General features: G+C 42.6%; 1 protein-coding gene across 4 annotated transcripts in view; it reads right to left on the bottom strand.

Annotated features, from left to right (window-relative positions):
- SERHL2 (serine hydrolase like 2) overlaps positions 1–25,199 on the bottom strand; it is an 801,854-nt gene that overhangs the window by 32,763 nt on the left and 743,892 nt on the right. For all 4 annotated transcript variants that reach the window (XM_089684280.1, XM_089684279.1, XM_089684277.1 and 1 more), the window contains one exon: positions 1,153–1,246. In XM_089684280.1, coding sequence (XP_089540406.1) covers positions 1,153–1,246 — 94 coding nt within the window. The remainder of the gene's footprint in view (positions 1–1,152; positions 1,247–25,199) is intronic.

The following is a 25,199-nucleotide window of genomic DNA, read 5'->3' as shown; positions in this document are numbered from 1 at the left end:
CCCACATGGCTTCTCGCAAACTGCAAATGGGACTTCCTATGGATTTTTTTCAACAATGGCTTTCTTCTTGTCACTCTCACCTGAGCTGTGGATCTCTGCAGCTCCTCCAGAGTTACCATGGTCCTCTCGACTGCTTCTCTGATTAATGCTCTCCTTCCCCGGCCTGTCAGTTTAAGTGGATGGTCATGTCTTGGTAGTTTTGCAGTTGTGTCATACTCTTTCCATTTTTGGATGATGGATTGAACAGTGCTCTGTGAGATTTTGAAAGCTTGGGATGTTTTTCTATAACCTAACCCTGCTTTAAATGTCTCCACAACTTTATCCCTGACCTGTCTGGTGTGTTCTTTGGCCTTCATGATGTGTTCACTGTTTGTTCACTAATATTCTCTAACACACCTCTGAAGGCTTCACAGAACAGTTGTATTTATACTGAGATTAAAGTACACACAGATATTTACCAATTAGGTGACTTCTGAAAGCAATTGGTTCCACTAGATTTTAGTTAGGGGTATCAGAGTAAAGGGGACTGAATACAAATGCACGCCACACTTTTCAGATATTTGTAAAAGATTTTGAAAACCATTTTCCTTCCCCTTTGCAATTATGTGCCACTTTGTGTTGGTCTATCACATAAAATCCCACTAAAATAAATGTACATTTTTGGCTGTAACATGACAAAATGTGGAAAATGTTCAAGGGGTATGAATACTTTTTCAGGCACTGTATGTGTATGGATTTCCTCATACTACAGGGAAGAATCGGTTTGTCTGGTTGCTTGTCTTAGAAACAAAAATAGCTCTGAATGGACACTCTCTCAAATACATGGTAAAGAAACCCATTTATGAGATACTATTGTTGTATTTTGGGCTAAAGTCATTTGGTAGTTACAGTATATATATATATATATATATATATATATATATATATATATATATATATATACACAAACACATACACAATTGATTGCAGGACCAGCGTTGCAAATAATATGTATACTCTAAGCCATGTAACTTATTGTAACTACTTACGCATTAAATACAAATTATTGAAAGAACAAAACATGCTTGCCTTCAGTCACTCTCTTTGTAATCACAAAAGTACCACCTTTTGAATAGGTAATAAGAATTAAGACAATGTAGTTCTTGAACTTACATCCTTTAAGCTCTCTTTGTATCCATGTAGTATAGCCTGCCCCACATCTGTATAAACACCACGCATTAGATCTGCAGACAGTCCTTCATTAGCCCTATGATATGAAAAAATATATTATGTGGTCAACAAGGTTTGCTTTATGCAATTTCAAATGCTCTGGTTTCTCCCTACTATTATAATTTTTTTTTTGTTACAATAACATTTTATTGAAAAAAGTCGTAACTACTATAAGCAGTGTACATTTCTCAGAATACATTGCAGGGTAAGTATAAAGTGACATATGATCACAGATTCATCATCAATACACATATTCAGTATGTTATACAGGATAACAAGCTCATACCATGAATCTCAAAGGAAATATCTGTCTTGTATGGAAATGTGCAGATGTGGCAGGGGGAACTGTGTACTACGGCATGCGTGGCAAGCTATCAAAACCTTATGATAAACTGATACACATGGATTCAGTGAAGCGTATGTATCATTCCGTGAAATAAATGTAACAGGTAAATTTTTGTTCAAAGGAAATAGGTCAGTTACCTAGAAGTAGGAGGTAGGTAGTAAACAGTGGGATGGTGCTGAAAAAGTAGAGGAAGACAAGAGAGAGTAGATAGAGGGCTGACGAGGGAAGAAGGGGTAAGGGGGGAGGGGAGAGGAGAAAAGAAAGAGAAAAAAAAAGTGGGGGGAGGGAATACGGGTAAGAGTAAAGGTAAAGTTAGAGGGTATGTTAAGTAGGGAGTAGAACTAGGGGGGGGAGGGTGTTTCGGGAAAGAGAACCAGGGATGGCAAGGAGATTTACAGTCCAGCAAGGTAGGGCCCAACAACGTTAGTACCCCATCAGCTTTAATCTGTTCCAAGACAAATGTGAAGGTACAGGGAATGCACTCAGTGGCCTCTATACTGGCAGGGGGGTCCGTAACAGAGGGGTGTATTAATATAGAAAATGCATTCAGGATGTGGCCTTTGAAAGTTGATGGAACTGGTGAGTTGACTTGAAATGGGTCCAGCATGCCCATATTTTAGAGAATTTCAAAGGGGTATCATTAGCAATGTGTATCAGTTCTTCCATTTCTTCAATCTTACCCAATCTAGCAAGCCATTCAGACAGAGGAGGGTGGGTGGAATTCCAGTAGACTGGTATGCTTAGTTTGGCTGCATATGCATTGCTAGCGATTTACAGTACATTTTGGTGGGGATGGAGGAATGGTGTAAGAGAAGTTGTGCTGGGGTGTAGTCCAACATTTATGTGGTCGAGTGATAATATCGTGGACTTCTGACCAGTATGATTGAAATCAGCAGACACGACCACTAGAGGTGTATAAGTGTACCTGGTTCCTTGTTACATCTCCAACATTAGTTCGTTGTCTCCGAGTGGAATCGATGTATCTGCGTGGGGGTTCTAAACCAACGTGACAAGATTTTGTAACAGTTTTCTTGGGTTGTAACTTTAATGTAGCAAAAATGTGTTCCCATTGGTCTCTGGAAAGACCTAGATTGAGATCTCTTTCCCAAGATAGACAAATTTTATTGGAGTGTGGAGAGATATCAGCATAGAGCAGTCCGAGTACTTGAGAAATTACATGGTGTTTTGGCGAGGAACAATAACAGATGGATTCAAAGGGCGTCAATGAGAGAGAAATGGACCGGGAGCCATCTATGGCCTGGAGAATGTTGCAAATTTGAGCATAGGTCCAAAAAGTATATGACGAGCAGTTAATTTGGGAAGAGAGAGTTGCATAGTCAAGGATGCATCCAGCTCAGAAAAACTGAGAGGCTCTGATTTGTGGGTGCGGCCAAGAATTTACCAAGAATTAGTGAGACATTCCAGGAGGGAATTCTGGGTTCAGGCGAATCGGTGTCATAGGTCCCGGCATGGAAGAAAGAGCGACTTTGGACGCCACTTCCCAGACGTTTTAGTGGGACCAAAGTGGGGCCAATAAGAGGATGTTGCTGGAGTGATGTTGGTAACTGTTTGGGGGAGATCCACGGCATTGAGTCTAACGATAGTGACGTTAAGGAGGTCTCGAACTCGACCCAATCCTTCAGACGTGCGTGTACATTCTAGTCTACAATCCTAGCTAGGTGGCAGGCCCTATAATAATTGCACAAATCAGGGAGTTCAATTCCACCCTTCGATTTGGGCAGGATTAGTTGTGAGTATTGTATTCTCGGATGGCGCGTGGACCACAAAAAGGAAGTACATGCTTGACGGTAAGTAGCAAAGAATATCAGAGGCAATTTGATGGGGATGGTTTGGAGAATATAAAGAAAGTGCGGCAAGATGTTCATTTTTAAAATAGCTGCGCGTCAAAACCAGGAGAAGTGCGATTTGTCCCATTTACGTAAATCACTTTGGATAACACGAAGCATGGGGTAAAGATTTTTAGAATAGAGGTCGCTCAAGGTAGCAGGTATTTGGATGCCCAGGTAGGCGAGGGAATCAGCCACTTAAACGGGAAATTAGTCTGGCATTTGGTAGTTACTATGTGTGTGGCGAGTGAAATGTTAAGTGCATTGGATTTTGTGAAGTTTATCTTGAGGTTAAAGAGTGAAATAGTTTAAAATCTTGCAACAGATTAGAGAAAGTAACAAGTGGCTCTGTGAGGAAAAGGAGAATGTCATCAGCAAAAGACGCTAGCTTATAGGGAAGATTAGAGACAGCGATACCTTTTATATCCTCATTAGCTCTGAGCCGGCATAGCATGGGCTCAAGGGTCACTACGAAGAGTATTGGGGATAATGGGCAGCCCTGTCGCGTTCCATTGAGGACAGAGAAGGCATTTGACAGGTGACCGTTGACACGGATTCTCGCAGTGGGTGTAGTGTAGAGAGACATTATAAAGTTCAACATATTATTACATAATCCTATAGATTGGAGGACGGCTAATATGTAGTCCCAGGCCACCCTGTCGAATGCCTTCTCTGCGTCAAGGGATAGAAAGAACTCCGAATGTTTTGTGGAGTTGGAAGTAAGCCAGTGATGTAGGTTCAATGCCTTAATGGTAATATCCCTGGCTTCCCTACCAAGGACAAATCCCACTTGGTCCTTAGAGATCAAAGCATTTAAGAAGGGGAGAAGGCGATTGTCTAGTATCTTAGCAAATATCTTCAGGTCCACATTTAGTAGAGAGATAGGACGGTAATTGGTAACCGATGTGGCATCCTTGCCATCCTTTAGGATGACCGTGATGTGAGCCTCTACTATGTTTGCAGTTTGGGGAGTAGGAGACATTAGGGAATTGAAAGCTGTTAAATCTTGAGGTGCATGTTGCCGCGTGAAAAGTTTTATAATACGCTGCTGTGAACCCGTCCGGGCCTGGGCTCTTTCCAGATTTGAGTTGTGTGATCGCTAGTAGCAATTCTTCTCCAGATAAAGGTTTTTCTAACTTGGTAGCCAACGAATCTGAAATACGTTTTGGACAATATTGTTGAATAAAATCCCTGATCATGCGCTTTCTAGTAATAGGGGCCATATTCTTATGTGTCTGAGAAGGTAGGTTACATAAGCCCGAATAATAGCTCTCAAACTGGGCTGCTATATCCTCCGTTTTAGAAAAGACTGTACCTTAAGTGTCTCGGATATGGTGTATCGTTAGGTCTGCTTTCTTGGATTGAAGGGCTCTATCCAGATATCTACCACTTTTGTTACCTTGTGTATAGAAGAGTTTGTTGGATAGGACGAATTTGCGTTTTACAGCCTAGTTCTTCTAACAAAAGTGATCTAGCCTGAGTGAGGTTGTGATACGTTTGCTGTGCATGGGAATGTTTATGTGTCAATTCTAGTAGTTTGATTTGGTTTATAAGTTCTAGGGTCCTAGCTTGACACCTTTTTTTAATTGCCGAGGCCATTGCTAAGAGGGTACCTCTGATAACGCATTTGTTGGCCTTGGAGGGAATCTTTGAGAAAGACATAGGCCCTGATTTACTGCATAGGTGCATTTCCGTGGGCTAACGTCTATTTTTCAATTCTACTTTTAGACGGCAAAGACATTTACTAAAGAAAGCTTCAACAATAGACACGAAATTGAATTTACTAACCAGGCCCAATCTAGGAATCAGTCTAAGAAAGCAGACTTGCTAAGAAGCACGTCTAACACAATGCAAAATCACTGCAGAGACATGTTCACATTGAAATTTGTTTTCACAAATATCGGGAAATCACTTTACCCAGTTGCCACCCGGCCAATAGCCCAAAGGCGGCCAGGCGAGCAGCTCGTCCCTCCGGGTGGATGCCATATGGCATCCTTTCAGGCATGGACACTGCACCTGCCCACAGAGCCATGCAGCGGCGCGATCTGTCACCGGCCGTGTACCTCAGACACGGCCGATGACAGATCTGTGTGCCGACCCCGTTGCCAGTACCATGTGACCTGCTGTGACCAATCACAGCAGGTCACGTTACAGTTGTATACAATGGATGGCTTCCTTTCATGCCATCCATTGTAAACAAGTGGGGCTAGCTGTGAATGGTCACAGCGATCACATGCACAAGCTTGGCCAATCACAGCCCAGCTGTGTCATGTGATTAGCTGTGTCCAAATCACAGTTAAGCACAAAAAAAACCCTGAATGAATCGATTTCATTCAAGTAAATGCTTGCTTATAGCAAATAAATTCTTTGCTATAAGAAAATTGTGTAAGAAAAAAAAAATACTGATCACTTCCCCAAAGTAGTACAATGCTACTATGGTAACATTATACTACTTTGGTCATAGTGAAATATGAAAAAAAAATCTTAAAAAAAGAAAACAATTTATAATAAAAGTTAATAAAAAAATTAAAAATATTTTTTTTTTGCACTGTCACCAGTCAGTGTCCCTGATCACCGCCATGCCAGTTATATGATGACACTGTACTGCACTGTTGACAGTATGTAAAAAAAAAAATTGTGAAAATCATTTTTTTTCATTTCTTCATTCCCGAAAAATGACAAAAAAATTACAACTTCAAAAAACTCGTCATGCCTGTTATGAAATACATTGAACTGTCTACTTTGCAAAAAGGGGTCATTGGGGGGATATCTGTACAGTTCTGACATTCTTGGACCTCAAGAAATTAGATTGGCCGTCAGTACTTCAGGATTGATCAATTTTCAGATATATTCCATAGTTTGCGAACTCTTTCTTACAGACTAAATAATACATCCTAATTTGGGTTATTTTCACCAAAGACATGTAGTAGAATACAATTTGGTCTGAATTTATGAAGAACAATTATTTATTTGCAAACTTTTATAACAGAAACAAAGAAAAACGTATTTTTTTTTTCAAAATTGTTGGTCTTTTTTTGTTAATTGAGCAAAAAATAAAAATCCCAGCGGTGATTAAAAACCACCAAAAGAAAGCTCTAGTTGTGTGAAGAAAATGATAAAATTTTAGTTTGGGTACAATGTTATATGACTGTGCAATTGTCATTCAAAGTGTGAGAGCGCTGAAACCTGAAAATTGGGCTGGGCAGGAGGGGGTAAAATGTGTAAAAAATAGTTTTTTAAAGGAATTCATGACAGTCAAGAACTAGACGCTTTTCCAGCGTCTATGCACGGATATAAATGCGCATGTGCAGAACACATTTTAGCCCATCTGCCGTGGGCGCTTTCTTTTTAGACGCTGTTTAATAGTAAATCTCAGTGTGAAGTCCTCTGACAGATGGCACTGGATTGTGTCTGTGTTTAACAAACAGCACTATTTGTAGCCAGGCATATCGTTATGTATTATAATTTGATTTCCTTAGTTCTATTGATTCTGTTTTTGTTTTTTATCCTTTATAATTATTTCTGTAATGGTTTTACATATTTTGAAGATCTAGATAATATATATTTTGACAGCTGAATCTAAAAATAAAGGTTGGCAATTAAAATTTTTTTTTAAAAAAATGGTGTGGGGTCCCCCCTCCCATCCATACCAATCCCTTCGGGTCTGGTATGGATCTTAAGGGGTAACCCCACAAAAAAATGTCGTGGGGTCCCCCCCCAAAATCCATACCAGACCCTTATCCGAGCATGCAGCCCGGCAGGTCAGGAAAGGGGAGGGGGGGACGAGCGAGCTTTTTAAATATGTAAGGGGACATCACACATGTGACCCCACCTATCATTGATGTCACCTGGGGCGGGGTCACTTGGATAATGTCCCTGTGTGGCCTCGCCCCTTACATATTTAGGAACTGTCAATCAGGCTCACAGCAGAGGGCTGGGCAGCCATCGTCGGGAACGTTTTTTTTCTTCTTTTTTTGGGTCGCCGGCGGCGAGCTTCGTGATTGACATTGGATCTACTTTGGGGGACACTCTTTTAGATTTTTCTTTTATTAACCTCCCTGGCGGTATGATTAGGTCAGTAATTTTGTACCAAAAGCGGTACCATTTTTTTGCATGGAAATTTGGTGTTATGTATTGTAGGCCTGCAATTCTTAGTAATTACTTACTTAATAAATACTCATAAAAAATAATAATATAATAATAAATTTAATTCAATAATATAATCAAACCAAAAACACTGAAATTTGAAATATAGCGCCAAGTTCGCACATCACTGAGCAAAGTCGCAAAATCGTTTTCAGTGTCTGATGACGAATTTCCCCATGAATCATCACTCAATTCTGCAAGTAGTTCTGATTTACTATCGCTGTTCTCTAGCCGGTCTAAAACCGATTTTGACCTAAAAGGATGCTTTTTGGACGCCGTGGACTTTTCTAAGTTTCCAGGCAGAAAGAACAGTCAAAATGCAGGACACAGGACAAAGAAGTAGGGACAAAATGTATGTGAAATGCTTTGATACAGGAATGTTTTGCTATGAAATAATCATTTTAAAACAAGTCTTTTTTTACATTTTCAAATTTGCCACCGGTTTCGGCGTCCGCACGTCCCAACATCACAGGGACCGGAACACGGAAGCCATATGCTGGCATCGGCCGGAGGAGATGGCCGGGGACGCTGCAGGGGACGCATCGCGGGAGCGAAGGACAAGGTAAGCGCTGTAGGGATTCCCTGTGCAACGCCGCATGGTAAGCCCGAGTGTAGCTCGGGGTTACCACTTTTGGTACTGAAACTTTACCCCGAGCTACACTCGGGAATACCGCCAAGGAGGTTAAAGGACTTGTCAAATACCCTGTCCTGTCTTTTTTTTTACAGTACACTTTTTGTTTTTTTGTGAATTAGTATCGGTACCATGTACCCCATACTCATTCACGTGGGAGGGCAGGATCTGGGGGCCCCCTTGTTAAAGGGGGCTTCCAGATTCTGATAAGCCCCCCACCCGCAGACCCCCACAACCACCGGCCAGGGTTGTGGGGAAGAGGCCCTTGCCCCCATCAGCATGGGGACAAGGTGCTTTGGGGGGAGCCCCCCTGCCCCAAAGCACCCCCCATGTTGAGGGCATGTGGCCTGGTATGGTTCAGGAGGGGGGCGCACGCTCACCCCCCCCTTTCCTGACCTGCCGGGCTGCATGCTCGGATAAGGGTCTGGTATGGATTTTGGGGGGACCCACGCCATTTTTTTAAAAAATTTTGGCATGGAAGTTCCCCTCTAAATCCATATCTGACCCGAAGGGCTTGGTGTGGATGGGAGGGGGGATCCCATGCCTTTTGTTTTTGTTATGGTGCCGGTATTTAAATGTAATTCTCACTTTTTCTTTCTTCACTATAGCTCAGAAATTCAGCTGTCACTTCCCCCAGCTAAAAGAGAAAGTTTTCTTTGAGTTTATATCCCTAAAGGAAACAATGTTTACTTTTAGTTTATTAAAAGATACAAATTTTCTGTAACTTCGGGGAAAGTGATAGATAAACTTCTGAACTATAGTGAAGAAAAAAAAGGCTAGCAGTGCCGACATACACTTTGTATTGCGAAAAAAATTATTAACAATTGTGTAAACCGAGGCATTATTTTCAATGGATTTTCATTCATAATCCGAAAATTACGTTAAACTAGGTGTTGGTAAACCGAGGAATGCCTGCATTAGTATTGCAATCCTTTGTATTGGGATACATAGAACCAACATACATCTGAATTGGCAACATAGTACAACATTTGTGTCACATTGGAGATATCTGGCTAGTTTCACTGACCTTGCCCTGGGATTTAGGGTTGATTCACACCACAGAAATACAGGCTGGATTAGTGTTCAACAGCTCAGTGGATTAGTGGTTAGCACTACTGCCTCACAGTGCTAGGGTTGTCAGTTTGAATCCCAACCACGGCAATAAAGTTGCATGATCTCCCTGGGTGGTTACCCTAACATAGATGTGCTGGTGGCAGCATCTTTGCTTTCTGTCTAAATGATCCCTAGAATGTGAATTAAAATGAGTCCTTGTCTGTTCAAACACCTTTAAAGCTGCACCATATGTGAAAGTCAAATGATGGGATGAGATAAGGGCCTGGACTAATGATTGATTTGATAATGCTGGTTTGCACTCAGCCCCCTTTTGGGAAGGATTTGTCAAGCCAAGAGCTGTGAGAGAAAGAGAAAAGGATTTTTAAAAAAAATTAATAAAATAATGGCATGGAGTCCCCCTCCAAATCCATAGCAGACCCTTATCCGAGCACGCAGATACCGTATGCCTTCAAAGATTTATTTCCTTTGTTAAATTGCCTGCTTGGTTCACACTAGATGCAATTAAATATTGTGCTTTTTGTTGGCAATTTCACCGTGTTTTCTATAGATTTACCAATGAGTTATTGCGTTTTCAATTGTGCTTTTGCATTGCGATTTCTATTGTAGTCAATATGTGAAATCGCTACAAAATCTAGAAAAAGTTAGACAAGATCTACTTTTGAAATTGTGCTTCAGTAAATCGGTTATGTTAAGACACTCACATCCACATTCATTAGATACAATATCAGGTACAATTTCAATTCCCAAATCGCACCTGAAATCGCACACCCTGGATGCGACTTGGCATGCAATTTGCATGCCCTGCGACTAGCAAAATGCATGCCAAATTGCACCCGATGTGACCGGGGGCTAACACCACAGTCACATCTAATCCGATTTGGAAAGTGGGCAACTTACAGTGAAGTCGCACAATTTTAAAATCAGATTGGATGTGAATGGAGCCTATAGTGGACAATAGGGTGTGACTTGGCCTACAATTTGCAAGTCGCCTGGCATGCAAATCGCTTGCCAAATTGCACCTGATGTGACTGGGGGCAACCCCGGTCACATCAAAGCAGATTTTGAAGTGGTGCGACTTACACTACGGTCACATCATGTGACTTACAGTGACGTTGCATGATTTCAAAGTAGGGGGACATGCTGATTTAAAGTGCAATTTGCAAGATATCTGACACAGATCTCTCTGCAAATCGCATGAAAAGTAGTGTATTCAATACTTTAGAAATTGTTGCGGCTCCAACCAAGTTTGAACCACACCAATATGAACATTCTAATAGTGGTCACATTGAGTGTGACTTGGCATGTGATTTGCATAGCATACGACTAGCAAATCGTATGCCAAGTCGCACCCTATTGTCTGCTATTAGAGCGGTCACATGGGTGCGTTTCCGACACTGATTTCTAAAGTAGTACATGTATTACTTTTGTGGCGATTTGCATTGATATCTGTCAGATGTCTTGCAAATCGCAAGGAAATCGGCATCTTCACTAAGTCTCACAATTTCTAAATCGGCTTTGATGTGACCGGGGTGTAAGGCCTTTTTATGTTTGATTTCCTGAGTGTTTTTCCGATTTATGGGAAATCCCACATACTAGCAAAAGTGAATTGACATTTTCAGTATTGCATGCGAGATGTGGTCATGTGACAGCCTTAACTCATGCGATAATCTGGAGTGAATTGTGCCCATAGTGCCAATAAATATTGCCATGGGGTTCCCCTTCACATCCCTGTTCAATGTTCTGTTGTATGCTGCACAGGTACTGTCAGGGATCCGGGTATGACCAGAAATGTGTGGACTGACACAGGGAAGTAACAGGCTTCAGGAATGATATAACAACAATACAATTTATTATTAGCCACCCAAATATACAACGCACAGTAAACAAACCAACCTTCCACTAATCTTAGTATGTGCAGGAACACAGGCGTAGTCAGGGCTGGAGAGGTGGAATGGTCAGGCCGGCCATATGGTTCTGTTAACGACCGTCTGGTGGTACCTCTAGCAGTCCTCAGGACAGGATTCCCCAGGGTGCGGAGTCTAAGTCCCAGTCTGCTTATTCACCAGGGCCCCTGATGGTGGGAAGGGACTTGGAGCAGACAGGAACCAGGTCGCGGCCCCTGAGTACACCTGCTCGTGGTAGAGGGATCCGCCAGAGGTATATACTGATGTGAAGAGGCAGAAGGTGTGAGCAGGGATGGCTGGATCTGTGCAGGATGGATGGATGGTTCGTCTGGGTAGCGTAAGGCATAGTCAGGCAGGCCAGGTCAGCAATGTGTGGGCACCGAGGTACCGAAGGAGCAGGCAGAGAATGGTCAGGGTCACAAGCCGGGTTCAGTAACTCACAGGCAGCACGGTACAGAGGGTCAGGCAGAAGGATGGTCAGGCAAGCCAGGGGTTAAACAGTAGACAGTCAGCAACAATGCAGAGGTCGGCAACAGAAGATAGGCAGAGGAACAGGAACACAGGATACCAGGTACAGGGGCTCATGGGAAACAATACACCAAGGCACTGACTGCAGGTCTGGCCATTCCTTAAATACACCTCTTGCAATCAGCCTCAGGTGATGGCTGATTGCAGGAGTGAGCTTCTGGTTGCTGAGAGCACCCGCTGGCCAGCCCTGGTACTGCAGCCCAAACGGCAGGTGAGTCCCACCACCAGTGGTGAATCCATTCCTGACAGGTACACTTCTCTGTGGCTTTCTTTGTTACGCTGATTTGTGGGGCCTGTATACCAAGGGTTAACGCAAGTGGGAAGATGATTCATCAGGTGCAAACACTTTCTCTGACCAAATGAATTAAAGTGGTGGGTGTGGCCTATGTTATATAAAAAGTTGCAGCAGTGGGTGATTTTGACTTGGAAGAGGCCAGGTTATTGCCTGTGGTGGTTTGGGGAGGAAGAGATATTGTGGTGAATTGCCCCAGACCACAATCACGCTGTGTTTTGATGTGGGCTGTAAATGTTTTGCATTTTTTCCTTCTAAAGTGTGTTTGTGTGTTATTATACGATTGTGTGTTTATTAACTTTGCAATGTGATCCTAACACATGTCAATTGCTCTGCTCTTCCAAATCTTCACTTGGCTATAGTTTGCTTGCTTATTTAGACTGAAATGCAGTTTTCGGACAAACCCAATGAGAAATGTATATGTGGGGGATTTGGAGAGGTGGGAGGTGTTTTATTTTGGCACATATGTATTTTTATATTGATATTTTGATCTGCAGCCTGTTTTTATGGATAAGCCTACTCAGTGATTCATATTGACCATTTGTTTCCTGCTGTAACCTGTGAAAGCGCAGTTCATTCGAAGTATAATCTTTTAGATTGTAAGCTCTTATGAGCAGGACCATTCTATTTTAGCAACATCAATCCTGCTTTTTTTTTCCCCACCAAGAAATTGACTACCTATTTGTTGCTGCTGTCCAAATAAATGTGGAATATGCATTTGATCAATAAACGTTTGGACTATGTATATTTTTGGGGGGGTTATTTCATGTTCAAGTTCAATATACTAGCACCCCTAACACTTATATTTTGCGAGCTATATAATATGCTCAAATCTAGCTTGTTAGAGTGCACATATGCAAGTATGTCCAAACTAACAAACCAAAAGTCCCCTATTGTACCACAAGACCATGTTATGTACCAATGAATAGGTCGTGTTCAGTGTGCAGCTAGCTATTCTTTTTCTACAATCCTCTTAACAGTAATAAATTAGGTCCCCAATTTGTTGACTTTGGGCCTTTACCGGCAAACCTATATTTGCCAATGCCAAATACAAAATAGAGCTACAAACATATATTCGCCAATGCCAAATACACAGTAGAGCTGCAAACATATATTCGCCAATGTCATATACACAGTAGAGCTGCAAACATATATTCACCAATGTCATATACACAGTAGAGCTGCAAACATATATTCACAAATGTCATATACACAGTAGAGATGCAAACATATATTTACCAATGCCAAAGCCACAATAGAACTGCAAACATATATTTTCGAATGGAGCAGCATGGAAAAGTGCTATGATTCACAAATAAATGCCAAGACGGCTGTTGGAAGAGGCGCTAGAGCAGCTGTCATACTAGAAATATGTCATTACATTTGCGGAAGGACGTTTGCACACACCCGGAAGTGGTCGTGGGGAGTGTTAGTGGATGGGAGTGTAGTTAGGAGAGTTTAGTGGTAATTTGCAAGTCTATTTTTTAGCTTTGTAAATTGTTCTTTTGTGGAATTCTAGACCACATCTGCACATGGAGAGATCGCTGTTCTCGACCAAGGAGCTGATCCTCATTTGCAGGGGAAACATTACTAATAATTGTTGAATTTTCAGTTGAAAACATGTCCGATTCCTAGATACATTGAGGTACATAGCAGAGGTTCAGGGTATTCCATAAAAGAAGTTATTGTTCTTCATAACTATACAGGTGGCACAGACACAAGCATACACCCAGGGCCACTGTTAGAGATCACGGGGCCCCATACAGCATACCTGACAGCCCCCCACCACCAGAGAAAATATCCAAATTATATTTATGGTAAAAAAACATAAAACATTATTAATGGACACAATCCCAACCATTTTCCTGTGAAATCTAAATGATAAAACTGTACTGAGTTCATAAATTAAGGTGTGTGTGTGTGTGTAAATGAGGTCTTGGGGCTCATTTACATGGGTGCTGTGTCCTGTAGAGTGTGAATCAATGGTTTGTTTTTGTGCAGGCAACCTATGTTACACTATGGAAATGCTGCAGGTCCTAATCTGACAAGCATATGGGTGCAGGTGCACAGCCCTCAACACAGACAGTGAGCATTCAGGGCCACTTCCCCACGCCTTCACACCTGTCAGAATAAAACCTGTGCTCATACAGCTGCTGTGTCCCCATAGTGTAACAGGTGGCTCCAGCCACATGAACAACCCACTCATTCATGCTGTACAGGACAGAGGACCTGTGCGAATGTGGCATTTTTTACTTTTTTTTCCTCAGCTCATTAATTTCAATGGGCTGCCTAATGTGTGGAAGCATGCAAAAATACTGCAGGCATATTATTTTAAAAGTGTGTTGCACCTAACCGCACAGTAGTGTGGTGCGATGCGTTTTGGTGGCTGTGAATGTGTCTGTGTTTACTAGACGTGTTGAGGTGCAATTAAGTTTTCATCATAGTACCTGCGCACATCTGCAGAGGGCATTGCATTTCTTTGCTAAGCAGAAAAATGCGTGCTCTTGCATGCGTTTCTGCACCACAAATGGTGTGAACAAGTCCTAAGGGCCAGTTCACACAAATACAAACACAGTCTAGATGTGTTCCAGATGCGTTTTTGCATGCAATTTTTTGATGTAGGTTTAAGCATGTTCCAGTGTATTTTGGATGCGTTTTTGACGTGTTCCAGTGCATCTTGGATGCATTTTTGATGTGTTCCAGTGCATTTTGGATGCGTTTTTGATGTGTTCCAGTGCATTTTTTATGCATTCCAGTACATTTTTTCCCCTCTTTCTTCAATTTAATTAGGGACATGTGCGTTTTAGTGCATTTCAGGGTGTTTGACTTTTTTGGCAGCACTGCAACACACTGGAACTGCAAGCGCTGATGTGAACTATGACATTAAATAACCATATAACCTTCTTTCTGTGCATTTTGAATGCAGAAAAGCAACTGAAACACATGCAGTGTGAACTGGCCCTAAAGGTAATTATAGGTAAGGTAACAGGACTGACCAGGAATTGTGAATTCAATCAGACTAGTGGTGAGATACAATCAGGAATCTTATAATAATGCAAGATCTGAGCTGGAGGTGATAGGAAATGAGACACAATAACTAGATCAGTAAATAGTTAAATAAAAAAAAGAGTGGGACGGTGATACATAGATTTGCAGATGGAACAGGTGATGACAGGGGGGGTGGGGCATGGGGTCAAGTTGTATAAGGAGAGAGGTTTAAGGGCTCGTTGACACTTGACTTTATTTCTAACTCTTGCGAAACGGCCCTATAGCGTTTGACAGACATTTGGGAAGCGGTTTTAACACTCCTCAAATGCTCCCCAAACACACTATGCACGGTTGTGAGGCATTTGATAGGCGTTTGCCAAGCATTAAAACTGCACTTCAAATGCCTGTAATGAAGATAAATGGTATTAACGCTCCGCAAACGTGTCGCAACCGCACCGCAAACTCCTGCCAGGCGTTTGAGGAGCGGCACCATAGACATGAATGGGAGGCTTCAACTCCTCCTGACTCGACATGAGGTGCCAATTTTGCTGTGACGCAACGCTAACGCTTCAGTGTGAACAGCACTGTGTGCTGCCATGTGCAGAATTTTCATAGGCGTTTGAGAAGCGTTAAAAATGCTTCCCAAATGCCTGTCTGATGCCTGCTGACAAAGCTAGTGTGAACGTAGCCTAAGAGAAGAGAAAAAAAGTTGTAATGAAATATAAACAGAAGGAAAATTGGAAGTTTCAAACTTGTTAGAAGAACAGGATGCAGGTAAGATTCACTCTCATTGATTGATCAATATTCCTGGCACTGACAGAACCCTGGAAATTGATCTCCATATTTCACAAATGTCAAGGCCAGAAACTCAGACATATACTAGGCCCAATTAACCTAACAGCATGTCTTTGGAGTGTTGGCAGAAACACACCCGTGCAGAGAAAGCATGCAAATTCCAGACAGGTCAGCCATGACTGGGATTAGAACCCGACCTCTTTTCAATGGGCTTGCTAGATGCCTTTCTGATGACTGACAGGTCTAGATTGATTGAATTGAGTCTGCCTGAATGTTCAGCGTCTGCTGGTAGACTCAATTCTTAGTAAATCAGGGCCATAGTGTCCGTCTACATCAGACAGTGTGCCGATGGTTTGCCATTTTAACTTTTTGGAAATGAGGATAGAGACCCCTTTTTGTTTTGGAGGATGCATTTGTGGCATGGACAGCTGTAGGGTAGTATGGATTGGAGAGCTTGGGTACGGAATCTGTACAAAAGTTTGTCTCCTGAAGAAAGATAATGTCTGCTTTGAGACTACGCATAGATGTCAGAACTTGAGAACACTTTTCAGGAACATTTAGGCCTTTGGCATTCAAGGAAACAATTTTAATGGTGGTCGGACAATCTAGCGGTATATGCAATGCCTTGGCTACTCTCTTTGTAAAGACTATTGTGAAGGGTAAAATTATATGACCCTCTAGAGGTGCAAGAAGAAGGGACAGTTCTCATGAGGACTGTGCCCACTAATAAAAGGGGTGCAGGGAGCTTCCTAGGAGGGTGCGGGTGAGCGGGAAGGGAGGCAGGGGGAAAAAAAGGGGGAGGGGTAGAGAATGAAAGGAGCTGAAGAGGAAGAAAAGTCAGAAGAAGTAGGAGAAGAACTATTAATCCGGGGAGCAAGTGTAGACCAGCTAACTTGCTCTAAAAGGTAATCAAGTCTGGAGATAATCAGTCAAGATTCACAGAATCATCTGGGTGGAGACGTGGTAGGTGGCGGCCGAGAACGTCAATACTTCTCTAGCTCACATTGGTCCGGTATAATGCTCAATTAGAGAATCAAGCGAGTGGGGTATTATGTGATTTACGTGGGAAATTAAGACAAGTCTGCGTTAATATAACTATACATACATAGACCGATAATCCCTTACATTGTATCCGCTTATAACAATCATATTCTAGAGAGTGGTTTAGCTCCGTAAGGCACCATATGTGAAAGTGAAAGATCAGTTACAAAGCATCTCTCTGCCTCCTCCCCCGGCGATGAGAGTATTGGTATCCAGGGACCAAAGCAAGGCATTTACTCCCCGTACCCAAGAGTCAAGAGCGGGAATGGAGTGAATGAGTTGTCACACCTGTCACGGGGGGGGGGTTGCGAGGGAGATGCTTAAACATTATGTGGTTTGTTAAATGTGAGAATCATATGAACAGCATTAGCAGCCAGAAAACATTCCTTAACCTCCCTAGCGGTCTGATTATGCGCATATTTCTGTGCTCGAAGTGGTACTTTTTTTGCATGGAAATGTGTTTTTTTATTGTAGGCCTGTAATTAAGAATAACTCACTGAAATCTGTCTGAACAAGAGTCTAGTAAACATCCTGGGTATGTTAAAATTTGAAACACAAAATCATAAATTATAATTTAATAAATAATCATAAAAATAATATAATAATAAATTTAATTCAATAATGTAATCAAACCAAAAACACTGAAATTTGAAATAGAGTGCCAGTTCGCACATCACTGAGCAAAGTCGCAAAATCATTTTCAGTGCTGATGACGAATTTCCCCACGAATCATTATCACTCAATTCTGCAAGTGGTTCTAATTTAGTATTGCTGTTCTCTAGCTGGTCTAAAACCGCTTTTGACCTAAAGGGACGCTTTTTGGACACCATGGACTTTTTTCAGTTTCAAGGCAGAAAGAACAGTAAAAATGCAGGCAGGGCACGGGACAAAGTACAAGGGACAAAATGTATGTGAAATGGTTTGATACAGTAATGTTTTAATATGTGATTTTAGTGAATTTAGTGAATGTCACTTTTAAAATTTAAATATTTCCTGCCAGTTCTGTCCCCGTACGTTCTAACGTTGCAGGGAACGGAACCCGGAAGACAGATGTTGGCATCGGCCGGAGGACATTGCCAGGGACACTGCAGGGGGGACATCAAGGGAGTGAAGGACAAGGTAAGTGCAGAAAAGATCTCGGAGCAACGGTGCAAGGTATTCCCGAGTGTAGCTCGAGGTTACCGCTTGTGGTGCTGAAACTTTCCCCCGAGCTACACTTCGGAATACCTCCAGGGAGGTTAAGTAACAAGTAACATGTAAAATTTATCTAATACATGGCAAAGGCAAGGTACATAAAAAGTGTGATCATAAGGCAGGTAGGCTCAGGTATCCGGAGGGCAAAAGAGCAAAAAAAAAAAAGTCGAGAACAGCAACATTCCTGGTGTACAGAGGTTAGGTATAATTGCAAGGCCCCACACATAAGGTATACAGGTAGAGGTGCAAGCTAGTGGCAACAATAGGTCAGTAGCACCGATTTCTGTCACTAAGATATGTGGCTCCATCATCTTTGAGAGACTATTGAGAAAAGGAAAGGTAAAATGGAAAATGGAAGAAAAGTGGGGGGGGAAGGCAAAGTATTAGGGGGAAATAGGTAAGGTGCAGGAGAGAAATCATAGTTAGGACGTCTTTCCACATCCTCCGTGCATAGTTGTGGATATAAGACATGTAAAGAGGACAGGTTAGCAGTTTAACATACTGAACATGCATATTCAGCTGTACATGAAGAGGAATCCGCATGTTATGGTATCTTCTATTGTTGGAATAAAAACATACACTAAATTAACATACAGGTTTACCAGATACAGAGATAGGGATGATGGCAGCAGACGGAGTCCACGGCAGGGGTGAAGTGACAATAAACTCTGTGTCAGTATGAACATGCCTGTCTGAGCAGGTCTGGAGAGGGAGGACCAGGAAAGTGAGTGCATGTACACTTTGAAGGGCAGTTTGTTGATGTGAGCAATTGAGGACTGGAGCCGTCAATATCTGTGCAAGCAGAAATTGACATAGGGAGATATTTGAAGAAAAGGAGTAGCAAGGGTTCATTCATGGGTGAGATAAATCACTGTACCCAGAAGAACTGTACTTGATCATGACAGCCATACATGTCTGGCCTTTCGATGCGTCGGAGAAGCCGGGAGACTATCTCCTCCTTTTGCTTCGCGCATAGAAGGTGGTGGAGAAGATGGTGGCGTCAATCTGCAGCTAAGGTTTTGATTATTGCTGTTCATCCCATGGTCACCATAGGCCAGGGATGGTATCGACAGCAGGTGTAAGGAGCTGTACCAGTCTGGTATGTCAATGAGGGGTATGTCTAGCTCGCAAAACTTGCATAAGTCCTCAGGTACGCTTAGGTTAGCATTGCGGCCCATATGTGAGGTGGAGAGACAGAATGGGAATTTCCATCTGTACATGATGTTCCTGGAGTGTAATAAATCTAGGAGATCCCTCCGATGTTGTAATGTGATATGGGATAAGTCCTGATAAATTTTGATTTCTGTGCCATTGAATATGATACGGTTGCGAGCCCTCCGTAATATCTCTTCCTTAAATTGGAAGCTGACCAGACAGCAGATTACATCCCTGGGAAGATCTGTGTCCCTGCTCCTGGGCCTCAATGTGCGATGTAGGCGTTGATATTCTATGGGGGATTCTGGGGGTCTCCCAGAAGGTCATTAAACATAGCGAGAACGGCATGTGGTAGCTGGTTAGGTTTGACCGTCTCAGGGAACCCTTTCCTCCTCAAATTATGTCTGCAATCACGATTAACTAAATCTTCCAGATGTCTACAGTATATAGTTCGCAGATATGTAGGGCATGAGAATCTGTAGTTTGCTGTATTCTGTGAATAGCAGTGTCATGGCAGGCCACAATTTCCTCTACATCTTCAAGCCACATGGTGACCGCTTGTATATTGTTATAGAGTTATTATGCAAATACTGTGACCCTACTTGCATATGGTAATATTGCATTGCCTTATACTTCCTGTTTCCTGTTCTATGCTGACCTGGATGCAGTTCTGTTGTACAACATCATTCCTCACACCAGCAGCTTGTGTTGTCTGCATTCCTGTACATAAAACTTGGTGTCAGAAGTGACTTGAATCAGGACTGAGCCTCTTGTTTGGAGCACAGCAGCTTTGGGAAACACAGTTTTGTGAACTACAGCCTGAGACTGAGGATTTTCTGATATTTGATAGCTCAGAGGCTTACTGACTATGACTTCAAAAAAATAGGTTGCTCTTAAATACATACAAAAGTGTAACAAAAAATTTAACAAAACAATAAAAAACAATATTTTAAATCAAAATGAAATCCAGCAAAAAAGAAAAAATCCAAAAGTTCAAATAATAATGTCCAAAATAATTAATCACCAAGTAAATCCACCACCAAAAATGGTTAAATAAAACTCACCAGAGTAATATGCTGATTGTAAAAAACAGCATGTAGCACTTGTTACTCTGGGAGCAAATGATTAATATGGTGACAGCAACACTGAAGAAATGAGGGATGAACTCCAACAGATGTTCTGCAAAGCTGAAAATCCACTCCAAAGGTGATTTAATATCCAAACTGAGAGATGATCAGACCGTCACTCGAAAGAAAAAAGTGAACAATCATGGTGCAGTATGTTTTAAAAAAAATCAAACTTTAATGAAGAAATGCACTTACAAGCATGGTTTTGTTAGATTTTTTGTAACCTTTTTTTTTGAAGTTTTGTATATCCTATAAGTTTTTAGGCTAGGTTCTGCAGCTTACTGTTGTCTTATACAATTTCCGTGGCGCTGGTTCTATACTTATATATATATTACGGACTATGACTGCCATGAATTGCATACATCCCCCAGAGGGGATGACAATGAGTGGGGATTGGAGCAGAAATTGGGAATCTTTCAGAGCTGAATTTGAAGATTATGTAAAGAGTGAACATGCGAGCGCTGAGACACCAAAAAAGTCTGAGACACCATAAATCTCGTTGATCGATTAAAAGAAAAATAAGAAAATGCAGTCTCTTTAAAATAATGCAACATGAGAATAGTTAATAACATGTGCTCAGTACATAGGTATAGATATCCAGCAATAATAGATTGTTCGCGGGAATAAACCTATATAAACCAATAAAATATGCAGATAAATAAATAGATAAAATTTGTGCATAAATGATGTCACCAATCGGTGAATAAAGTGCAAAATAGTCCCAGATGTATTGCCCACGTGAGGATCCTGAATGATCCCGATAAGCGTGCGTGGAGGGTTACTTCCAGTGGCAGGTGTTCAAATATGAATGAAATGCGCACTCACCAGAAGTGCGTGTAAAAACGCAATAGGTATGATTCAGGTTATCCACCTCCCAGATCAGGCCAGGTCAGGATACTCCCAGTCACATCTGCATGCAGCACTCAGGGATCCTTGATGCGTATCACCTTGGGGGCTCACCCTTAGTGCGGTCTCTGTGAATGCCCCTCACAAAATAGGGACCAATAAAGGAGACCACATAGTGTGATACCGTAGGGAACTTTATTCCAACAAATAAGAAGTGCAAATGACAAAAGAAGGAAACAGAACACTGACCATGTATTAGGGATTTCAGGATGGCCACCTGCGGTGGCTAGACGTCCAGTTGCTGTAGCCCCCTGACGCGTTTTGTGCGATGCACGTAGTCATAGGGTCTAGGGCTTACAGCAGAAGACGTCTTGCTCTTTGTATTTATACTGAATGAATGGCAATCGCGCTTGTTGCGCCCGCCATTTTGCCGAATACCGGCGCATGCGCAGTACGTCACCGCAATTTTGCCGTGGATCGTGAGGGTCATAGCTACTTCCTCAATCCTCGGTGTATGCGCGCGCATCCCCGCGCCATATTGTTGACAGTATATGAACAAGGAGGGGGAGATGCAGGTATGAACCTGCAGAACATTCCCCAAAGCAGGATATACCATTAACGCCCATACTACTTATGGTAGTCTTCCCTCAGGGACAATGGGATAATGTATATTTGAGGACTACCCTCTATACACATATATATGACCCTTAATTGTGTAAAAAACGGGGGAAATAGTATAAATGATTAATAATATTTCCCTTTGTGACATCAGACGGTGGATGCCAATTAGACCCCCACTATAAATAGTATAAATATAAAATGAGTCAGATGTATATTAAAAACATTATACAAGCATATATGAAAATAAAATATATATATATATATATATATAAAAACACTGTCAAAATACAGATGAGATATAAATAAATTTAATGAATAAAAATTGGTAATTATGATTATAGTATGTTTCCATGGGTAATAGTGTAAACAGACACAAAGTAAACCAGATCTATAATAAAAGATCATGTTATCCATTAATGTATTTGAAATTAATATAATAAATATCAAATTAAAATTATGCCAAACATGTATGAAATATGTATATTAATCGATAGTAGAATAGCTGAATAAAAATATCTGGACAGCTGGATAAGGATAATATATGAATATCGTAAAACACTATCCAGTGAGACCAATAATACCCAATGGTGGTAATAATCCGGCTAATGCTTCCAAAGAGACAAGCAGATAAAGGCGAGTGGATATAGTCTAACTATTGTCTATGAAGCAGTTCAAATCGAAGTCAATGTTAAGCCCTTTAGGGTATAGAGAGTCTAGTTCATATATCCATTTAGACTCGAGTTGCGATACTGCTCGCCTTTTATTTAATCCTCTCCAGTGAGTGTTAATGACTCCAATCCCCATAAACCTAAGTGAGGATGGGTCCTTATTGTGATGTATTTTATAATGATGTGATAAAGAGTGTTCCTTGTAGCCTTTTTTGATGTTCTTGACATGTTCTCTTTGGTCTATCCTTTAGCCGCCTAGTGGTGCGTCCCACATATTGCATCCTACAGGGGCATTGAAGTAGATAGACGACAATTTTATTAGTGCATGTAATAGAGTCATCAACGTTGTAAGAGGTCCCTCTTACCGTGGAATTAAAGCAGAAACTTTTCTGTGTGAAGTTACTGCATCGGCAGATTATGCATTTTCTGCAAGGATGGAAGCCTTTTAAATCCGAAAATAATGTGATGTTTTTAGGGGGATCCGTAATATTTGGAGCTATTCTGTTTCTCAATGAGGAAGCCTTCCTGAATGTTATTTCAGGTTTATCTGGTAATAGGTTTAGAACTGGATCAGATTTTAAAATTTTCCAGTTATTTTTGATAATACGGGTGATAGCCTTATGTTGGATGGAATAACCAGTGACGAAAGGGCAAACCTTTTTTGATCTTGATATAGAAGAAACTGCACCGAAATCACCACATACCAAAAACAGGCATCAACCATTAAAGATAAGTTTTTAGAAAAAGGCTATGACGCACCTACACTTGATTCAGTGATGGATAACATAGGCAAATACAATAGAGAAGATATGTTGAAGAATGATGCTATATCAAGACCAAAAAAGGTTTGCCCTTTCGTGCCCCTGGGAAAGCGCATCCACAACGTACTCCTCCATTTTCCTGATTCTCCGCAACCGAAAGAGGATACACCCTGCCACGAGGAGGAGTGGCACCGGGTTGCAAGGCTATGGCACAATCGTATGGACGATGAGGAGGCAGAGCACCGGCAAGCACCTTGTCAAACACGTCCAGGTACTCCCCATAGTCAGTGGGCAACACAGAGTCCGAGGAGGCACACAACACCTTAACAGGTCCATGGATGCAACTGGCCCCACACTGTGGAGACCACGAGAGAATCTCGGCCGAGCACCAATTAAAGGTCGGATTGTGCTTCTGAAGCCAGGGATATCCCAAAACCACGGAGTAGTGCAGAGAAGAAACTACCTGAAAACAGGCCAACTCCCTGTGAACAGCCCCAATAGCTACTTCAACCGGCAGGGTCTCGTGGGTAACCTGTGGCGGTTGCAGGGGCCTGCCATCTATCGCCTCGAGAACCAATGGAGTAACTCGAGCCTGCAGAGGAATGGAGTACTGAGCAGCAAACGAACTGTCTATAAACAACCTGCCAGCACCAGAGTCTACCAATGCCTGGGCCATCACCGAGCCTTCCGCCAAAGAGAGGACAGCGGTGATTAGCGGTTTATCTTTGCGGGACACCGGGGATGAGGAAACTCCACCCAAGATCTGCCCCCGACAGGATCTCAGGTGCGAGCGTTTCCCGGACGGACCGGACAGGACTGCCCACTGAGATCACAGTACAGGCAGCGACCCTCCCGACGCCGAGAGGCCCACTCCCCCTCGGAAAGGCGCGCAAACTCCAGCTGCATGTGCTCACCGCCAGACAAGCCATCCCCAGTAGGCGTGGGAGGAGAGGGGGAACTGGTGGGACAGAAAATGTAGGCGCCAATCGGTTAGCAGGCCTCCGCAGACGCTCCTTAAGTGAAGGCCTCTCCCTGAGTCTGGTGTCAATCAGGATTAGGAAGGAAATGAGTGCTTCAAGCTCCACAGGCAGTTCTTTGGCTGCAATCTCGTCCTTTAACGCATCTGAGAGACAATGAGAGAAAGCAGCCCCCAGAGCCTCATTGTTCCAACCCACCGCTGCCGCCAGGGTACGAAATTCTATGGCGTACTCGGCAACGGTCCGTGACCCTGATGCATGGACATGAGCAGCTTGGCAGCAGAGGTGGAGCGAGCAGGCACATCGTGAATCACAGGGTTATCATTCTCCCATAAGGGATTTGCCCAGGCCAAGGCCTTGTCCGAGAGCAGCAAGATTAGGAAGCCCACCTTTGACCTCTCAGTAGGAAAAGCGTGGGGTATCAACTCAAAATATATGCCCACTTGGTTAAGGAAACCCCAACACTGACTCGGCTCACCCCCAAACGCTGTGGAAGGGGGGCTGAACCAGTCATACCTCTGGGCACCGCAGGTGCAGCAACAGATGCAGAGGTAGGCGCAACAACCAGAGCAGCAGCGGGAGCGACCACAGGAGTGACAACCGGCCTAATTGCACCAGGAGCAAGGTGCGCTGTGCGTGCAAGCAGCGTCTGCAACCCCTGAGCGAACTGATCCAACAAGAGATCCTGCTAATCAAGTCTGGCAACCAACATAGGGAGCGAGGGTGTACCTGCACCGTCAGGATTCATGGCATTCGTGTAGTGTCAGGGAGTGAGAAGCCAGACACACAAGGAGGTGCAATTAAAGGTAGGTTTATTTACACAGAAACAAGGCAAGAGTCTATGCAAGTCCGACAGCAACAGCGGATGACTTGGTAGGACAGAAGTTCTCCTGCCGAGGTCGTCTTCCAGGATAATCAAGTCGAGAACCAGCGGGAATTGTAGCCAAAGCCGGGGTCAGAGGCCAGGAAGAATGGTCACCAGAGCCGGGGTCAGAAGCCAGGAAGGATGGTCGCCAGAGCCGGAGTCAGAAGCCAGGAAGAATGGTCAC

Source organism: Staurois parvus, unplaced genomic scaffold (assembly GCF_062004578.1).
Source record: "Staurois parvus isolate SC_StPar_1 unplaced genomic scaffold, SC_StPar_1.0 ptg000341l, whole genome shotgun sequence".
In the NCBI taxonomy this organism is placed as follows: Eukaryota; Metazoa; Chordata; class Amphibia; order Anura; family Ranidae; genus Staurois; species Staurois parvus.
This window is presented reverse-complemented; position numbering and strand designations above follow the sequence as displayed.